This window comes from Tenrec ecaudatus, chromosome 6 (assembly GCF_050624435.1).
Source record: "Tenrec ecaudatus isolate mTenEca1 chromosome 6, mTenEca1.hap1, whole genome shotgun sequence".
NCBI lineage: Eukaryota > Metazoa > Chordata > Mammalia > Afrosoricida > Tenrecidae > Tenrec > Tenrec ecaudatus.
In genome coordinates this window covers 30,544,484-30,563,018 of record NC_134535.1, presented here as the reverse complement: position 1 = coordinate 30,563,018, position 18,535 = coordinate 30,544,484, and the positions used below count along the sequence as shown (strand labels likewise).

The window sequence follows — 18,535 nt, the reverse complement described above, 5'->3', positions numbered from 1 at the left end:
CCATGGGTATCTGAGACTGCAGCTCTCTTTCGACTGGAGTAGAGAGACTGCCTTTCTCACCCAGGGCAGCTGGGGGTTTCCAACTGCTCACCCTTTGGTCAGGGGCCCAGCAGGACAACACAAAAGGCTGTGTTGGATGTATTTCTACAAGCAGACCGATAACAATGATAGTAATGTTCCACCCTATGTTTCACATTTTACCTTATAAGTAAAATCATGGTAATAACACCATTTATGGAGTGATTGAGCTCTTCCGGGGGGTGGGGGTGGGGGTGGTGGTTAAGACAGGCAGTTTGAACGCCTCCTTGATCACAGGTAGGAACAAGGTGTGGCAGGCAGCTTCCAAGCGTCACCGCCTTGGAGACCCCAGGAGGCAGTTCTACTCCGACGTACAGTGCTTCTGTGAGTCAGAATCAACTCTGTGGCAATGAGTTAGTTGAATTTTTATTTTTTCATGGTGTGCTTACAGTGTGCCAGACGGCATCCTAACATATCACCTGCTTTGCTCCTGGCTCCCTTCCAGCACTGCCAGGGTGTGATGAAACACCCATGTGACAGAGCAGGGTATTGAGGCCCAGAGAGGTGAAAGTCACACAGCTACTAGGTGGGAAAACGGGGACTGAAACCTAGGTCTGGTGGGTTTCTACTTGAACTGTTGGCATTACTACCACAGGTCTGACGCTACAGGTCTTGTCCTTTCCCCTACCCTCCTATTCTGGTTTGTCTTCCATACAATACAAACACCATCCCCCTCCCTGCAAAATATGGTTGTATTAATTAGTGTTAGCTCCTAGGTCTCTGTTGACGCCAAATAAATATTAATAACAATGAGCTGAGGTCATAGGGTGGCTTTGGAGCCAAGAAGAAAAACATCCTAAAAGGACTAATTTGGGATTTTGAGACCTCTCCATCAATAACATTTGCTTTTTAAATGATTGATTTTTTATTCTCTCCAGATTATTTTTTCTTCTTTTAAGTAGCCAGCACTTTGTGCTCACAAGCGATCTGTTGCTATTGAGTAACATCAGGATGATCGTCACACAGAAATTCCTTCAACCGTGCCTTTCCCTCACCAGGCCCTAGAGTACCTGCTGTGGGCCAGTGTCTGCATGGAGTCCTCGGTGCCCCTGCTGTCCGTCAGGTACCTGAGCTGGAGAGCCACGCTCTACACTGCCGTGTGCCACTGCTACTTCGACTGCCAGTACGGGATTTACGGGGAGGTACGGCACGCGCTTGTTCCCAGGAGGCCGCTCCCACAATACCAAGCTCGTGAGCACAGGCTCCTTCCCATGTCTAAAGAGGGGGGGGGATGAGAAATGAACCAAAGACAAAAGTTCAGGGCCGTATTTGAAGAGCGCTGTCCAGAATCTCCATTCTCCTTTATTAACTGTCCCCCTCTTTGTGCCTTTGCTCTTCTGAACAGCCTTTCTCATCCCTTCCTGCCTCTTCTTGTATGCGAGCCCCGTCGTCTGTTGTCTTTTGTGTTCCGTACCTTCTTATGTGTGTGCGTTTTTCCTTTTGCTTCTCGTCACCCTTTAATAGATTCCGCTTCCTGTTTTTCTTATTTTCTTTTGGACTGGATATGGGAAATGCAGCTAATGAATTTCTGTTGGTAGAGTGCCTTTCTACAAATTTGAAAGAGTAGTCTCTGTAGAGATGCAGACTACTAGCACATTACTTACTTAGTGGCTGGGGCCTCAGGTAGAATAAGGTAGAAACGAATTTGGGGCCAGAGGGAATCCTGGTGGTTCAGTGGATACAAGACTCAGCTGCTCACCAAAAGGTCAATGGTTCAAACCCACCAGCTACCAGCTACTTTGAAGAAGATGGAATTGGTTGCCTGTTTTCCTTGAGATTTATAGATTTGGGAAACTTCAGGGCAGCCTTACTCTATCCTATAGGGTTGTTAAGTGAGCTGGAATCCGTTTGTAAGCAGTGAGTTTTATTTTGGGTTCTGGACCAACACAGCCTTGTACCAGAGACTCATGGTTGGTGGGTGGCGTGCAGGCTGGATGTCAGCTCTCATTCAGCCCAGTGTGGGGAAGAACATGGCCTTCACAACTCTACAAACATCTGTTCTTTTCTGGTTTGGACATTTTATAGACTGTCTGGCCTGTTAATGGTAACTTTACATATTTTTTTCCTGTTCAAAGTAATTAGGAAAGTTCAGATGGTAGCGACCCGTATCCAGTGCCTCCAACTTGATTTCAACATGTAGCTCCCCGACAGGACAAAGCAGAACTGCCCTCTGGGGTTCCTAGACCTTAAATCTTTACAGGAGCTCCATGAACAGGGTAAAAGCTCAAATGAGCCCTTGCGAGATGTTTTTTCTAGTTCAAGATACATTCTAGAGTCTTCTAAACACACACACACACGCACACACACACACACACTGTAGGCATGGCTCCCATTCACAGTGACTGGGTTCAAATACCCTGTGTATAGAATGAAACAAAGTCTGGCCTTGCACGATCCTCACCGTGGTTGCAATACCTGACACCCGTGTTGCCGGTTGCTGCCGTGTCTGGCCGTCTTACTCAAGGACTTTGCCTTTTCTCCGACCCTCTATTTTACCAAGCATGATGTCCTTCTGCAGTGACTCGTCCTTCCGGATCATGTGTCTACAGCACATGACCGAGGGCTCGCCATTCTCGCTCCTAAGGAGCACGCTGGTTGGACTTCTCCCAAGCCAGGTTTGCTCTTTCTTCTGCAGTCCGCGATGCTTCTGGATTCTTCCCCAGCTTCCTGCAGCCATTCTTCTGCAGACTCCTGCCAGCGCTCACATGCCTGTGAGCTGGCTAACAAGATCCTGCCTTGGGTCAGGTGCACCTTAGTTCTTAAGGCGACTTCTTTGCTTTTTAATACTTTTGAAGGCATTTTGCAGCAGATTGGCCCTATGCAGTTTATCATTTGATTTCTTGACTGCAGCTTCCATGGCCATTGATTGTGGATCCAAGTAAAATGAAATCTATGACAACTAATGTTTTATTTTGATATTAGTTATTGGTCCAGTCGTGAGTATTTTTTTTAAACTGACTGTAATTGATATTGAAGACTCTAGTCTTTGATCTTCACCTGGGAGATCTTCAAGTCTTCTTCACTTTTTGGAAGCAAACTTGTATTGTCGGTGTTACAGGTTGTTGATGTTCCCTCTAATCCTGGCTCCTTGTCCTTCCTCAGATAGTCTAGTCTCTCAGATTATTTGCCCAGAGTGCAGGTGGAATAAGTATGGTGAAAGGCTACAGCACCTCTCCTGATTTGAACACTGGTTGGACAGCTGCCTCCTGGTTCATGCAGGTTTCTCATGAGCACGATGAAGTGCTCACGAATTTCTGTTTTCTGAAAAGTTACCCATAATTTGTTATGCTCCACCAGTCAAATGCTTTTGCACACTTAATAAAGCACAGATAAACATACTTCTTGTGTTCTTGTCTTTCAGCCAAGATCCACGTGGCACCAACAATGATATCCCTTGTCCCACATCCTGTTTTGAATCTGCCTTGAACGTTTGGCAGTTTCCTGGTGATGTCATGCTGCAACTATTTTAGAATGATCTTCAGCACAAAGTAGTAACCTGCGACGCTAATGCTCTTATTGCTCGATGTGGTCCACATTCTGTGTGCCACCTTTCTTTGGAATGGGCACTAAAAGGGATCCCTTCCAGACAGTTGGTCAAGTAGTGGTCATCCAGTTTTCTAGGCATGGATAAATAAGTGCTTCTCGTGTTGCCTCCATAAGCTGAAATATCTCAGTTGGCACTCTGCCTATTCTGGGAGGCTTATTTTCATCAATCCTTTCGTGTAGCGTGGACTTCTTCCTTCAATACTATCAGGCTTTCATCGCATGCTGCCTCCTGACACGGCTGAACAAGGAGCAGTTCTTTTTGGTACAGTGACTGTATTTCTTCCGGCTTCACTCGCTGAGTCCTGCATCGTTTAACATGTTGCCCATAGAATCAATATTGATGAATATTGCAACTTGAGGCTTGGATGTTCTTGTCCTCCGCTCTTTTTTTTTCCACCTTGGTATCTATTGAGTATGTTCTCTCCTTTCAATTTTCTAATTGCAGGTCTTTTCGCATTTCATCATAATACTTTACTTTGCCTTCTGGAGTTACCCTTTGGAGTCTTCCGTTCAGCTCTTTATTTCACCACTAATTCCATTTACTCTAGCCACTGTCTACTCAAGAGCACGTTTTAGATTCTCTTCTGACACTGTGTTGTTGTTTTCTTTCTTTCTCCTCTTTTTAACGACCTTTTGCTTTCTTCACATCTGATATTCTCGATATTCTCGATGCCGTCTCACAGCTGTCAGATCTCCCGTCCTTAGCACTCAGTGCAGCAAACTTGTTCTGGAGATGATTTCTTAAGTCAGGTAGGATCTATGCCAGCTGATGCATTAGCGCTTGTAGTCTTCTTTTAATTGCCACGAGCTTCAACTAGAACTGTTAACAGTCGGTCCCAGGCCTCTTCTAACTGATGATCTTAAGCTTCTTCATGGTCTTTTTCCATGTACGTGGTCAGTTCGATTCCTGTATATTCCATCTGGTGAGGCTGGCAAACATCTTCAGTTGCTTCATCTTTGTTGTTTTTAGTTGAAGACATTTGAGTAATAGCCACATCAACTGGTCTTCCTTGCGGACAGTCCCCTCTCACTGGCAGCACGGTGTTTCAGGCTACATCTTGGCATGTTCTTTTTGATGGTGCAGGCAATGGCAGTCCCCATCAGTTTTCCATTTCCAACAGAGTAGACCCATACTCGTGAGATTCAAAATGGTGGCTACCAAGCCCTTTCAGCTTACCGATGCCCAGGCCATCGATGTCCATGCACTCTAATTTTTAACACCGCCCACCTTCTTAGATTCATACTTTGTACTTGCACATTCTGATTATTCATGGGTGTTTCCAGTTGTTTTTCATTTTGACTCGTGGAACATCAGCAAAGGAAAGCTCTAAAGCTTCCCTCCACCCCCGCCACTAAAGCCTGTGCTTCTTTGAGGAGGCGCTCTCTCCCAGTCACACGCGGGGCGCCTGCCAACCTAATGGGGTCTTCTGGCACCGTAGCAGGCAACGGGTCTCTGCTATTCACAAGGCGTCCACTGGCCAATGTTTTTAGAAGTAGATTGCCAAGTTCTTACTTCTACTCTGTCTGGAAACTCCATGGAAAGCTGTCCACTGTGGCTGACCCTGCTGGTATTTGAAATACTGCTGACACAGCTTCCAGCTCACAGCAACACACAAGCCACCCCAGTACGACAAACGGACAGACAAGTGGTAGCTTAGTGGTATAGTTCGTCCTTTAGTTATTAAAATTATTAGATCGTGGAATATTTGTATAAATTTATCCATATGATTTGTGTTGAAATTCCTGATTCTAAAAATGAACTCTTCACAAATATTCATATTATGGTATGGTACATATATATTCTATGAAGAATTATAAATCACAAATGAAAAATTCCTTACAACTGCTAAAATAGATGGCATAAATTAAACTTTGCAATTGTATATAGAGATTTATAGCATGCAGTACTGCCTCTATCCTTCTCGCCTCAGCTAGTTGTTCAATATCTTCTATATGCTAGGCACTAGAGATACAGGGGGGAGACCCTTGGCTGCTACCTGGAAGGTCAGCAGTTCAAACAAACCGGTCTCTTCATGAGAGAGAGATGCAGCAGACTGCTCCTGTACAGGTTTTACAGCTACAAGAAATTTCTGGGGTGATTCTGTTCTGTACCACAGTGGTCACAGGCCACTCTGAGTTGGAGCTAATTCAAAGACAATGGATTTAGTTTCATGGGTAGAGTTACATAAATGAACAGGCCTCTCAGGACCTTACAGTTTTGCAGGTAGTATAAGAAATTAAATTGGCAATCTTAAGACAGTATTTGATGGTAGGGAGGTTAGAATTTGAGATGACCACTGAGAGGGATAATGTGTGTATGTGTGTAATGCCAGAGAAGTGAACTGATTATATATATATAATTTTATTGGGGGTTCATACAGCTCTCATCACCATCCATCCACTGTATAAAGAACATTTGTACATTTGTTGCCATTATCATCTTCAAAACATTTTCTTTCTACTTGAGCCTTGGTATCAACTTCTCATTTTTCCCCTCCCTCCCCTATGAATCTTTGATAAATTATAAATTATTATTTATTATTGTTTTCATGTCGTACACTCACCAATATCTCCCTTCACCCACTTTTCTGCTGTCAGTCCCCCTGGGAGGGGGTTATATGTAGATCATTGTGATCAGTTTCCCCTTTTCTCCTCCACCTTCACCTTCACCTTCCCCTCCTGGTATCACTATTGGTCTTAAAGGGGGATAATCTATATTAAGGTACTGTTTAACCCAGAACTCTGATTTCCTTTTTACTATTTCTTAATTCATAAGGTTGGCGTATCTGACAGCTTATTAATGTTTGATATACAGAATGCCATTGTGCTCATACGAAATGATAGACTGAACAGTTACTGCATTACAAGGAGTTGCTATCAGCGTAGACTTTAATTTATCGATTAAATCAAATGTCTGGGTGAATAAAGCATACTGTCTTTATGTATTTTTAATCACTATACTCTTACTTATTATGAATTAAATTTATTTTAATCCCATTTAGTCATTTGCTCGGCGTGCCTTAGCTAAAATTGATGAGTTAAGACAACTGGAATTGTGTTCCTTACAATCACAGGAGGAATTGAGAAGAAATTATAGAGAGGCCACAATAAAGGTATAAAACTTTCATGATATAAAAGAAATGTACAGTTGATTAACTACTTAATAGTCATAGATGGGAAGCTCATGCCATTGTTTCTTCACATATCTCTTCTTTCCGAGGCAGATGTCAGTGATGATCTTCAAAAGAGGCGTGTTTGAATCCAGAAGAAAGAACAAAGCTTTCTTCAGACCCAAGCAAAGAATAAACCTAAGGGAAGCACAAACTGTAAGTCCCCACGCATCATCTCTGCGTCAGGCTCTTTCTGCAGCCCAACTGTGGTGTACCGCCGCCATCTGTAAGATCTCATCACTAAATATTCAATCCAGTCCCTGGCTCTCTGGACCACTCAGAAGATGCAAAGGAGAAGGGGTCCCCACCTTAGACACGGTCTCATTTCATCCTTTGCTCAAAGGTTTTGTGCCTTAGGATGACACCAGTTTAGTAAACTTAAAAGGACAAGGGGCCCGTGCATCAAGGAGCACGCTCTTGCACACGAGCAAGCCTCTGGGCGGTCCTGTACAGGCACTCCCTTTGTGCTGCCTTCGATGGCGTTGAGGTTGAAAAGCAGGCCAAGGCACCTCTTCTCCTCAGCTTCAGGGCTCACCTTTGGGAGTGCTCAGGAGCTCGGTTAGACCTCAGCACTAGAGGTCCCTGCGTCTCTGAACCCTGGTTTCTCTCTTGGGTTGCACGTGTTCAGTCATCAGGGAGACTGTCCTGATAACGACTCAGGGTTGCTTGCGAAGCGGCAGGCAGTGGCTGGCTGCTCTGCCCAAACCGGCCTGGAGGATCTCATGGGGCCAATGATGCTCAAAGTCCCATTACCTGTCTCCTGGCCCCTCCCAACCACAAGGGGGCATCCATTTGGAGGCAGGCCTACTGGCTCTCAGGAGGGAGTGGGAAATGGTTCTGCCTTGGAGGAGTCTCCCACTTTCTTTCTCTCTTGTCCCACTGTCTTCCCCTTTGCCATCCTCAGTGTCAGTGTCCCTTCAGCACCGGTTCCAAATCTCTGCGAAGCTTTCTCGGCTGTCCTGGGAGGCGGTGTGTAAGTGCTCCGCTGCGGGCTTCCAGGTTGGGACTAAAAACGAGAGTGAGGAGGGAGGAGGAGGAGCAGCTTGTGTCAGAAGAGCTGGGGGATCTCCGAACCTGGATGGGCCGTAGGGATCATCAGTCCCTTCTATTGCACATGCAGGGTCCCACAGCCACTTGAAGCAGATCCCAGATGCCAGACACTGAACTCAGTGCTTCCCCCACTATACTCCTAACGGCTCTTTGCTTCCACCTGTCTTCTGATTCCATTTAGGAGCATTATTTTCTTTCAAACAAATTTTAATTTAAATAAAAATATTATTTGGTCATAGAAACTTTTTATTGCTTCTCACTGTGACGATTGTATGTGTGCTGCTGAGTGGCTGCAGCCATGAGCTCAGACCTAACAACAATGGTGAGGACGACGCAGGGCTGTGGGGTTTTGAGTCAGAACTGGCTTGATGGCCCCCAGAAGCAGCAGCAGCTGCTGAAATCATAGATGTAACTGGTGGGTGTGGTAACGTCCCATAGTACAGGCCATTCCTTCAATGAGCTGTCAACCTTTTATTGACACGGCTAAGCTCCCAAGACCAGGTTGTTAGGGGGAAATGGAGGATGATCACATCGGATCCCCAAATGAAGGATGCCTACATTATTTCCTAACTGCCAAGTTACATCATTACACAGCTGCCAAACGTCACAGGAGGGTAAGTCAAAGCTTGTGCTTCTAGGATCCCAGCCGACACACGTATGGGTTGATTCCAAATAAAACGTGCTTAAACATGTCTCTGTGATTCGTGGATGGCTTCACACACGTTCCCCCAGCAATACACATGCTTTAGTCTCACTGGGGTGCCTTACAAAAAAGGTCCAATCAATGCAGTGGCTTCTGAGGGCTCTCCTGGGCCTGTGCAATTCCAGGCAGAGCCACGGACTCTTTCCTGAGATACCCAAGGTAACGGCTCTCAACCTGTGGGTCGCGACCTCTTTCAGGGGGCCTGGGGGTGTCGAACGACCCTTTCACAAAGGTCACCCAGTTCATAACAGTAGCAAAATTACAGTTAGGAAGTAGTAGTGAAAATAATTTGATGGTTGGGGGTCACCACAACATGAGGAACTGTATTAAAGGGTCGTGGCATTAGGAAGGTTGAGAACCACTGACATAGAGTTAAAATGTTACCAAAAAAATAAACCCATAAGGAAAGAGAGGGCATGGTGTGAAGTTCTAGTTTGATCGACGTTTCTACCATTGTAGTGAACCTGTAGGGGAGCTCGTGTTTGGGGAAATTAGTTCAAGTCACTGTTAATATCACTGCTTTGCTTTTCTGGTTTGACCTATTTAAAGGGAAAAGAAACATGAAGATCATAGGACAGTGGCAGGTATTATTTGGTTGAACGTGGATTCTAGAACAGTAAATAGAGCCCCCTCTCTAAGTTACTGTCATTCTAAATACAGAGAAGAAGTCATTTATGCCATAGAGACTTAAGAATGGAGGCCAACCATCTACAAGAGGTGTAATAATCTGGACTAGTGACAAACAGAGGGAGGGGGACTCATGCCGGGCTCCAACAGTCCAATCTAACAGAAGAGCATTAGCACATGAACAGCTGGCCAGCTCCTCTCCAGAGGTAACTGCTGCAAGCCTCCTATACTGCAGATTTTGATGGCTTTATTCAAATTTAAAATGAGTACTTCTAGTGGTTCACATTTGGGTTTGAGGACCCGAATTAGATTCTTCTTCATTATGCATTTGAAATGCCCTCCCAGACCCACTGAATCACTGGGGTTTCGACACTGACACTGGCGGTTAGAGAAATACCCAAGGGATTGTCATGCAACTGAAGTCTATCAGTCCCTGAAAGCTGTAACCAAAGGTCCCATCCGGCAGTGGAGACTGGTGCTGACCCACTGCAGCTGACTCCTAGTGACCTTATGTAGGTGTCCTGAGCCATTACGAGAGGAGAGAGCCTCATCTCTTCGGCTTTGGGAGCTACTGGTGGTGGGCTTGAACCACTGAGCTCTTGTGGCTAGCAGCCCAACGCATAACACACAGAACCACCAACGTGCCTTACACAACGGCAGTAGCAACCACTTGGTCACCTTGCCCACAGAAGCATTTAAGACATAGTAAAATCTTTAGTTGTAATAACAGCAAGATGTACATTTTCTGCATTTTAAAATTTATGATTAATTAGGAGTTAATACATATAACATTCCATACACATCAAACAGAATTGGACGATTGCTATCACAGTTTCTAAACATTCTTTTTCTTCTTGGACTCTGACATTGTCTCCCTTTTAATGCCCCCTGCCCCACTGCAATCCCACCCCTCCCCCCAAAAACCCCAACCAAACCAAAACCCTTATTCTACTTGCTGTCCCTATAGGTTCATCAATCCTGGGTTTCATATACCAAAAATCAGAAAAATATAATTATACAATTTCAAGAGGGTGATACCCAATGCCATAACACCTCTGAGATAAACCTTAACATGATCAAACAAAAATACAGAAAATGTTGAAAACCAGATCAGGTCCACTGTGTATCAGAGGGTGAGGGGGTGGGGGTTGGAATCAACTGACAAAGTTTTAACTGTTCAAGTCAGGTGTATCCCTTTGATCTTCTGTACTCATCTCCCCAATGCACTCGATTTAGTTACCACTTTCCTCTCATCCCTCAATTATGGATAGAAATAGGTCACAGGAAGCTCATTTCCTATTCAGGTCCCACAAATGTTCCCTGGGCTCCTGTCATCCATAGCCTTCTGCAAACAGGATTCTCACAATTTAGACTCTGATACTAATCTCTCCTTCGATTTAGTATGATATGATTTACAATCTTTTGGTGACTGATGTTGGGGTGCTTCTTCCATGTGGACTTAGTTGACATCTTACTTAGATGGCTGCTTGTTTGGAGACAAGCCTTTAAGACCCCAGACACTATTTTATCTGACAGCTGGGCACCATCTAATTTCTTTGTCATATTTTGTTATAACACCTGTATCTTCTGTGCTCCCTTCCTGAGGGCGAGTACTGAGCAGGGCCAAGATGAGTGTAAGAACTAATTGTTCTAAAGTTGGAGCTAGGATTTAGTGCGAGCCCTAACCCCCTTCCTGGATCTATGTTTTTTTATTTGTTTTGTTTATTATCTGCCTATGATTCCCTTTCAAATCCTCCTTGTTAATTTATGGTAGAGAGTCTTATCGATCATCCCTTTGGGGCATAAAGCAATCTTCTGTTAATATTGTCTTTTTTTTTTTTTAACAATTTATTGGGGCTGATATAATTCTTTTCACAGTTCATACATATACATACATCAATTGTATAAAGCACATCTGTACAGTCTGTGCCCTAATCATTTTTTTCTCTTTTCTTCTTTTACATTTTATTAGGGACTCATACAACTCTTACCACAATCCATACATATACATACATCAATTGTATAAAGCACATCCATACATTCCCTGCCCCAATCATTCTCAAGGCATTTGCTCTCCACTTAAGCCCCTTGCATCAGGTCCTCTTTTTTTCCCCCCCTCCCTCCCCATTCCCCCCTCCCTCATATGCCCTTGGTAATTTATACATCGTTATTTTGTCATATCTTGCCCTATCCGGAGTCTCCCTTCCCCCCTTCTCTGCTGTCCCTCTCCCAGGGAAGAGGTCACATGTGGATCCTTGTAATCAGTTCCCCCTTTCCAACCCACTCACCCTCCACTCTCCCAGCATCGTCCCTCACACCCTTGGTCCTGAAGGTATCATCCACCCTGGATTCCCTGTACCTCCAACCCTCTTATGTACCAGTGTACAGCCTCTGTCCTATCCAGCCCTGCAAGGTAGAATTCGGATCATGGTAGTTGGGGGGAGGAAGCATCCAGGATCTGGGGGAAAGCTGTGTTCTTCATCGATACTACCTCACACCCTAATTAACCCATCTCCTCTCCTAAACCCCTCTATGAGGGGATCTCCATTGGCCGACACTTGGGCCTTGGGTCTCCACTCTGCACTTCCCCCTTTATTTAATATGATATATATATACATATATACACATACATATATACATATACACATATATACACATACATACACACACTTATATCTTTTTTTTTTTTGCATGATGCCTTATATCTGGTCCCTTGGGCACCTCGTGATCGCACTGGCCGGTGTGCTTCTTCCATGTGGGCTTATTTGCTTCTGAGCTAGATGGCCGCTTGTTCACCTTCAAGCCTTTAAGACCCCAGACACTATCTCTTTTGATAGCCGGGCACCATCAGCTTTCTTCACCACATTTGCTTATGCACCCATTTGTCTTCAGCGATCCTATCATGGAGGTGTGCAGTCAATGATATGATTTTTTGTTCTTTGATGCCTGGTAACTGATCCCTTTGGGACCACTCGATCACACAGGCTGGTGTGTTCTTCCATGTGGACTTTGTTGCTTCTGAGCTAGATGGCCGCTTGTTTATCTTCAAGCCTTTAAGACCCCAGTCACTATCTCTTTTGATAGCCGGGCACCATCAGCTTTCTTCACCACATTTACTTGTTCACCCACTTTGGCTCCAGCCGTTGTGTCGGGAGAGTGAGCATCATAGAGTTCCAATTTAATAAAAGAAGGTATTCATGCATTGAGGGAGTGTGTGAGTAGAGGCCCAAGGTCCTTCCGCCACCTTAATACTTGACCTATAAATATAGACACATAGATCTATTTCCCCATCCTCCTATATATATTTGCATGTACATGTCTTTGTCTAGACCTCCATGAATGCCCTTTGACTCCTAGCTCTTTCCTCCATCTCCCTTGACCTTCCTCCTGCCCCACTACCATGCTTCATCGCCACCTGGGCTAGAGTATACCTCTTCTCTAAGCAACCTTACCCTTGATCATTTCCCACCAGGCCTGCCACTCCCCCTTCTCTACCATTTGGGGTCCCATGTTTTTCCCTTGTCCCTGGGTTTGTTAACACCACTTCCTTACCCCCCCTACCCCCCCACCCCAAGTCCCCCCGGAACTGTCGGTCCCGTTGTTTTTCATCCAGATAGTTCATCCAGCCTGTCCTATTCAGACAGACCTGTGGAGTCACTAACATGCACGAAAACTAGACAGAGGAACGCAAAGCAACAGTATACAACCAGACAACAACACAACCAAAACAAACCACTGAAAAAGAACAGAACAAAACAGTTCACAAGAGAAAAGCTTGTAGTTAGTTCAGGGATCTTTGCTGGCCCTTAGGAGCGTTTTCCAGTCCAGTCTGTTGGGGCACCACGCCCTGGCCCCAAAGTCCACTTTCAGCATTCCCTGGGGACCTTGCCACTCCATTCCCTTGCTGTTCCGCTGCACTCCCCCAGTGATTTGCCTCGGTGTGGTGGGATCAGGTCAGGTGCAATTCCCACACTGTGTCTCCGGTGCTGTCCCCTGTATCGCCCTTAGTCACTGAGGGGCATCATGTCTCATAGTAGGGCCAGCCATGTTGTTCTCTCTGTGGACTGGCTGCTCTACTCAGGAACATCATCATCACGGCCTGGTGGGCCAGGCTGTGCTCCACTCTCTCCTCCTGCCCCTTCATCTGCTCCCGTGTGCTCTGATCAAATATGTCCATCTCCCATAGCTGCAGAGTCAATGTCGTCCTTTGGAACAAATTCTTTTCGGGGGAGGGGCAGGAATCCACTTAATTTATGGTGCTGGGGCCAGCCTCCCAGACCTCTCCACCGGTTCCCTCCTCCACGCCGGGATATTGCATTCACACCTTGCGACACTGGGTTGAAGTCTGGTCCCACTTTCCCTGTGGAGATATAAACCATACCCTCCCCTTGGGTGGATTAATGCCCCATTTCTGTCATGCTGATTGTACTTACCTCAGGGGACTCATGTTGTGCCTGTCCCTTTGGGTCTGGCTTACCTTGCTTAACATAATTCCTTCCAGCTCTTCCCATGAAATAACGTGTTTCATGTGCCCATCGGTGCTTTTCAGTGCTGCATAATACTCCATTGTGTGTATGTGCCAAAGTTTGCTAATCCACTCGTCTATCGATGGAAACTTAGGCTGTTTCCAAGTCTTTGCTATTGTGAATTGTGCCGCAATAAACATTGGAGCGCATATGACTGGTTGTGTTTTATTTGCTGCTTCAACCGGGTATATGCCCAGTAGAGGGATGGCTGGGTCGTAAGGTAGATCAATTTCCATTTTCTTTAGGTATCGCCAGATTGCTTTCCACAGTGTCTGTACAAATCTGCACGACCACCAGCAGTGGAGGAGGGTTCCTACTTCACCACAGCCCCTCCAACACTTGTTGCTCTCTGATTTACTGATCTGGGCTAGCCTCAGGGGTGTTAGGTGGTATCTCATGGTTGTTTTGATTTGCATTTCTCTTATGGCAAGGGACTTCGAGCACTTTCTCATATATTTATTGGCCATATTGATCTCCTCTCTAGTGAAAGTTCTTCTCATTTCTTTTGCCCACTTCCTTAGGGGGTTAACTGTTTTCCTCTTTTTGCAGGTCATGATGGTGTTGTAGATTTTAGTAATGAGCCCTTTGTCTGACGTGTCATTACTAAAAATCTTCTCCCAGTCTGTGGGTTGCCTTGTCACCCTCTTGGCAAAGTCTTTCGAGGTGCACAGGTGTTTTATTCTTATTAGATCCCATTTGTCGATTTCCAGATCACCTGTGTGTGTCCCCTTCCCTGTTGCAGTGAGCCTATGTGCTCCCTGGGCCAGTGCTCTGAGATTAGTCCCGATTCCCTCCTTAATGGTCCTGATGGTTTGGGGTTTGACTTCTAGATCTGTGATCGACCTTGAGTGTATTCTTGTGCATGGGATGAGGTAGACGTCTTGTTTCAACTTTCTACATGTGGATATCCATTGTTTCCAGCACCACTTATTAAAGAGGGCATCTGCTTCCCACTTGACGTTTTTGGGACCCTTGTCAAAGATCAGTTGTCTATATGCTGATGATTTTACTCCTGGGCTTTCTATTCTTTTCCACTGGTCTGAGTGTCTATCATTGTGCCAGTACCATGCTGTTTTGACCACTGTAGCTGTGTAGTAGGCATTAAAATCAGGTAGGGCGAGTCCTCCAATTGTGTCCTTCTTCTTGAGGAGTTCTCTGCTAATTCTGGGTTTCTTCCCTCTCCATATGAAGTTGGTGGTCAGTTTTTCCAATTCTTTGAAGAAGGTTGATGGTAATTGGATTGGTATAGCATTGAACTTGTAGAGTGCTTTAGGAAGAACTGTCATCTTTACTATGTTCAGCCTACCTAACCATGAGCAGGGGAGCTTCATCCATTTGTGAAGGTCACTTTTGGTTTCCTGTAATAGGGTTTTATAATTATGCTTATAAAGGTCTTTAGTATTTTTTGTTAAGTATATTCCTAGGTATTTCAGTTTGTTCTTGGCTACTGTGAAGGGTACTTCCCTCTTAATCGCCTCTTCCATGGCCCTGTCCGATGTGTATAGAAACCCTACCGACTTCTGTTTATTGATCTTGTATCCTGCTACTCTTCCGTATTCCTCTATTGCTGTAAGTATTCCAACTGTGGAGTTTTGGGGGTCTTCAATGTATAGGATCATGTCATCTGCAAATAACGATAGTTTCACCTCCTCCTCTCCCAACTGGATCCCTTTGATGTCCTTCCGCTGTCTTATGTTGTTAGCCAGAACCTCCAAAACGATATTGAATAGAAGAGGGGACAGGGGGCATCCTTGTCTTGTACCCTTTTTCAGTGGTATTGTTCTTGTCTTTTCTCCATTGACTATGATGTTGGCTGTTGGTCTTTCATAGATAGCTTGTATGAGCTTGAGGAACTTACCTTCCAATCCTATCTTCATGAGTGTTTTGATTAGGAATGGGTGCTGGATGTTGTCAAATACTTTTTCTGCATCTATGGATATTATCATATGGTTTTTATCCTTTTTCTTCTCGATGTGGTGTATGATATTGATGGATTTTCGGATGTTAAACCATCCCTGCATCGCTGGGATGAATCCTACTTGGTCGTGGTGAATGATATGTTTGATGTTCCTTTGTATTCTATTGGCCAATATTTTGTTAAGGATTTTTGCATTTATGTTCATTAGAGATATTGGTCTATAATTCTCTACACCTGTGGGGTCTTTTCCCTGTTTGGGTATCAAAGTAATGCTGGCTTCGTAAAATGAGTTTGGGAGCTTGCCGTTCTTTTCTATGTTATGGAATACTTTGTGGAGGATCGGTGTCAGCTCTTCCCTGAATGTTTGGTAAAATTCTGCTGTGTAGCCATCTGGCCCTGGGGCCTTTTTCCTTGGTAGGTTTTTGATGACACTCTCTATTTCTTCCTTCGCTATGGGTTTGTTGAGGTTCTTGATCTCTGTCTCAGATAATCTAGGGATAGATTGTTTTTCTAAATATTTATCCATGTCTTCCAGGTTTCTGAATTCATTAGAATACAAACCTTCATAGTACTTTGTGATTATCCTTTTTTATCTCATTGGGGTCTGTTGTTATTGCCCCCGATTCATCCCTCATCCTGGCTATTGATGATTGCTCCTTTCTATCTTTGGTAAGCTTTGCCAGGGGAGTGTCAATTTTATTAATTCGTTCATAAAACCAGCTTCTAGTTGCGTTAATCCTTTGCATTGTTCTTTTGTCTTCCCACTGGTTTAACTCTGCCCTGATTTTTATTATTTCTTTTCTCTTGCTATTGGAGGGGTAGTTCTGTTGACTCTGTTCTAGTTGTTGGAGGTTTTGTGTTAACATATCTGTCATACGCCTTTCTTCTTTTTTCATGTATGCATTCAGTGATATCAAGCTACCTCTGATAACTGCCTTTGCAGTGTCCCATAAGTTTTGATATGTTGTATGCTCGTTCTCATTAGTTTCTAGAAATTTCCTGATATCCTCTCTGATCTGGACCTTAATCCATTCATGTCGCAGGAGATCGTTGTTTATTCTCCAATTGGTGGCCCTTGCTTTTCTGGGTGCCCTCCTATTAATCTCCAGCTTTATGGCATGGTGGTCTGAGAAAGACGTCTGGATAATATCTATGTGTTTGAATTTACTCAGGCTGGCCTTGTGCCCCAGCATGTGATCTATTCTTGAGAAAGATCCGTGTGGATTGGAGAAGAATGTGAAACCTTTTGCTTTTGGATGAAAGGCTCTATAGATGTCTATCAGGCCCTGTTGCCTAATTACATTGTTTAGCTCTCTGGCCTCTTTGCTGAGCTTCTTTCCCTGTGACCTGTCTTTCTCTGATAGTGGAGTGTTGAAGTCCCCCACTATTATTGTTGTTTCCGTGATTTCTTCTGTCATTTTTTTAATAGTTTGTTTGACGAAATTTGCCGCACCATTATTAGGTGCGTAAATATTCAGTATGCTTAGTGCTTCTTGGTTTACTGAGCCTTTGAGCATTATGTAATGTCCCTCTTTGTCTCTTTTTATGTTTTGGATCTTGAGATCCATTTTGTCGGAGATTAAGATAGCCACTCCTGCCTTCTTGGAGTTACCATTTGCTTGGTAAACTTTCTGCCAGCCCTTTATTCTCAGCATATGCTTGTCTGCTTGCTTAAGGTGTGTCTCTTGCAGGCAGCAGATTGATGGGTTATGTTTTCTAATCCAATCCTCCAGCCTCTTTCTTTTAACATATGAATTGAGCCCATTTGTATTCAGAGTGATTATTACAATCTCTGGCTTCATGGTTGCCATATTCTGTTTTGTGTTTTGGGTCTTTGCCTATCTTCCTTCATATCAGTGTACTGCGTTTGAGTGGAGGGTTTCTATCCTGTCCTCTTTTCCATGTGAGACCGTGTTGTCCTGGTACGTGTTGCTGGCATGTTGGCTTCTAGATGGAGATGGGCTATATGGTGGTCTCCTGGTGGTTCTAGTTGGAGCTTGATCTTCTGGCCATAGTGAGTCGGCCAGTATGTTCTGCAGGGTCAGGTGACTTGCAGTATATTTTTTGAGTTCTTCCTTGTCCTGGAAGACCCTTATCTTACCCTCTATCTTAATGAATAACTTGGCAGGGTATAGGATTCTGGGGGAGGCATTTTTATCTTTCAGTTTTTGGAAGATGTTGCTCCATTCTCTTCTCCTCTTCATGGTTTCTGCTGATAAGTCTGAGCATATTCTTACCTGCACTCCTTTGTATGTGACTGTCTTCCTTTCTCTTGATGCTCGTAGAATTTTCTCTTTTTCCTCTAAGTTGGATAATTTTACAATTATATGTCTTGGCGTGTTCTTCTTGGTGTTTAGCTTAGCCGGCGTCCTCTCTGCTTCCTGTATGAGAGTCGGATTCTCCTTTGTTAGGTTGGGGAAATTTTCTTCCAGGAATTCCTTTGCTATCTTGGCGGTCGATTTGTGTGTTATGTTGTGTTCCGGTAGACCGATTATTCGAATATTATTCCTCTTCATAGCATCTGTCATTGATCTCAGGCTGTCTTCTGTTTCTTTAATTTTCCTATCTGATTGTTTTTCTCGCTTGCTTCATTTGGTTTGAGCGTCCTCGAGTTCACTGATACGGTTCTCAGCCTCCTCAAGCCTAGATATAGCTTCTGTGACCTTTTGTGTGGCCTCTGCTACCTCCTCTGTTAGTTTCTGCAGTTCCTTTTGGTGGATAGTATTCATCCCCTCTATTGTGGACTGCATCCCCTCTATTGTGCATTTCATCCCTTCTATCGTTGCATCCTTATTTTGGTTTGCTTCTCTTAGCTCCTGTATTACTGCAAGCAGAGTTCTGAAGATTTCCTTTTGTGGCTGATCTATATCTGTTTCTTCTATGAGTGACGTTAGGTCTGTTAAAGTGCCTCGTTTCT

The 18,535-nt window shown here is 44.4% G+C and overlaps 1 protein-coding gene across 1 annotated transcript in view; it reads left to right on the top strand.

Moving 5' to 3' along the window:
- CFAP54 (cilia and flagella associated protein 54) overlaps positions 1–18,535 on the top strand; it is a 355,855-nt gene that overhangs the window by 33,572 nt on the left and 303,748 nt on the right. The window contains exons 6-8 of the mRNA XM_075553212.1: positions 1,077–1,220; positions 6,627–6,737; positions 6,849–6,950. Coding sequence (XP_075409327.1) covers positions 1,077–1,220; positions 6,627–6,737; positions 6,849–6,950 — 357 coding nt within the window. The remainder of the gene's footprint in view (positions 1–1,076; positions 1,221–6,626; positions 6,738–6,848; positions 6,951–18,535) is intronic.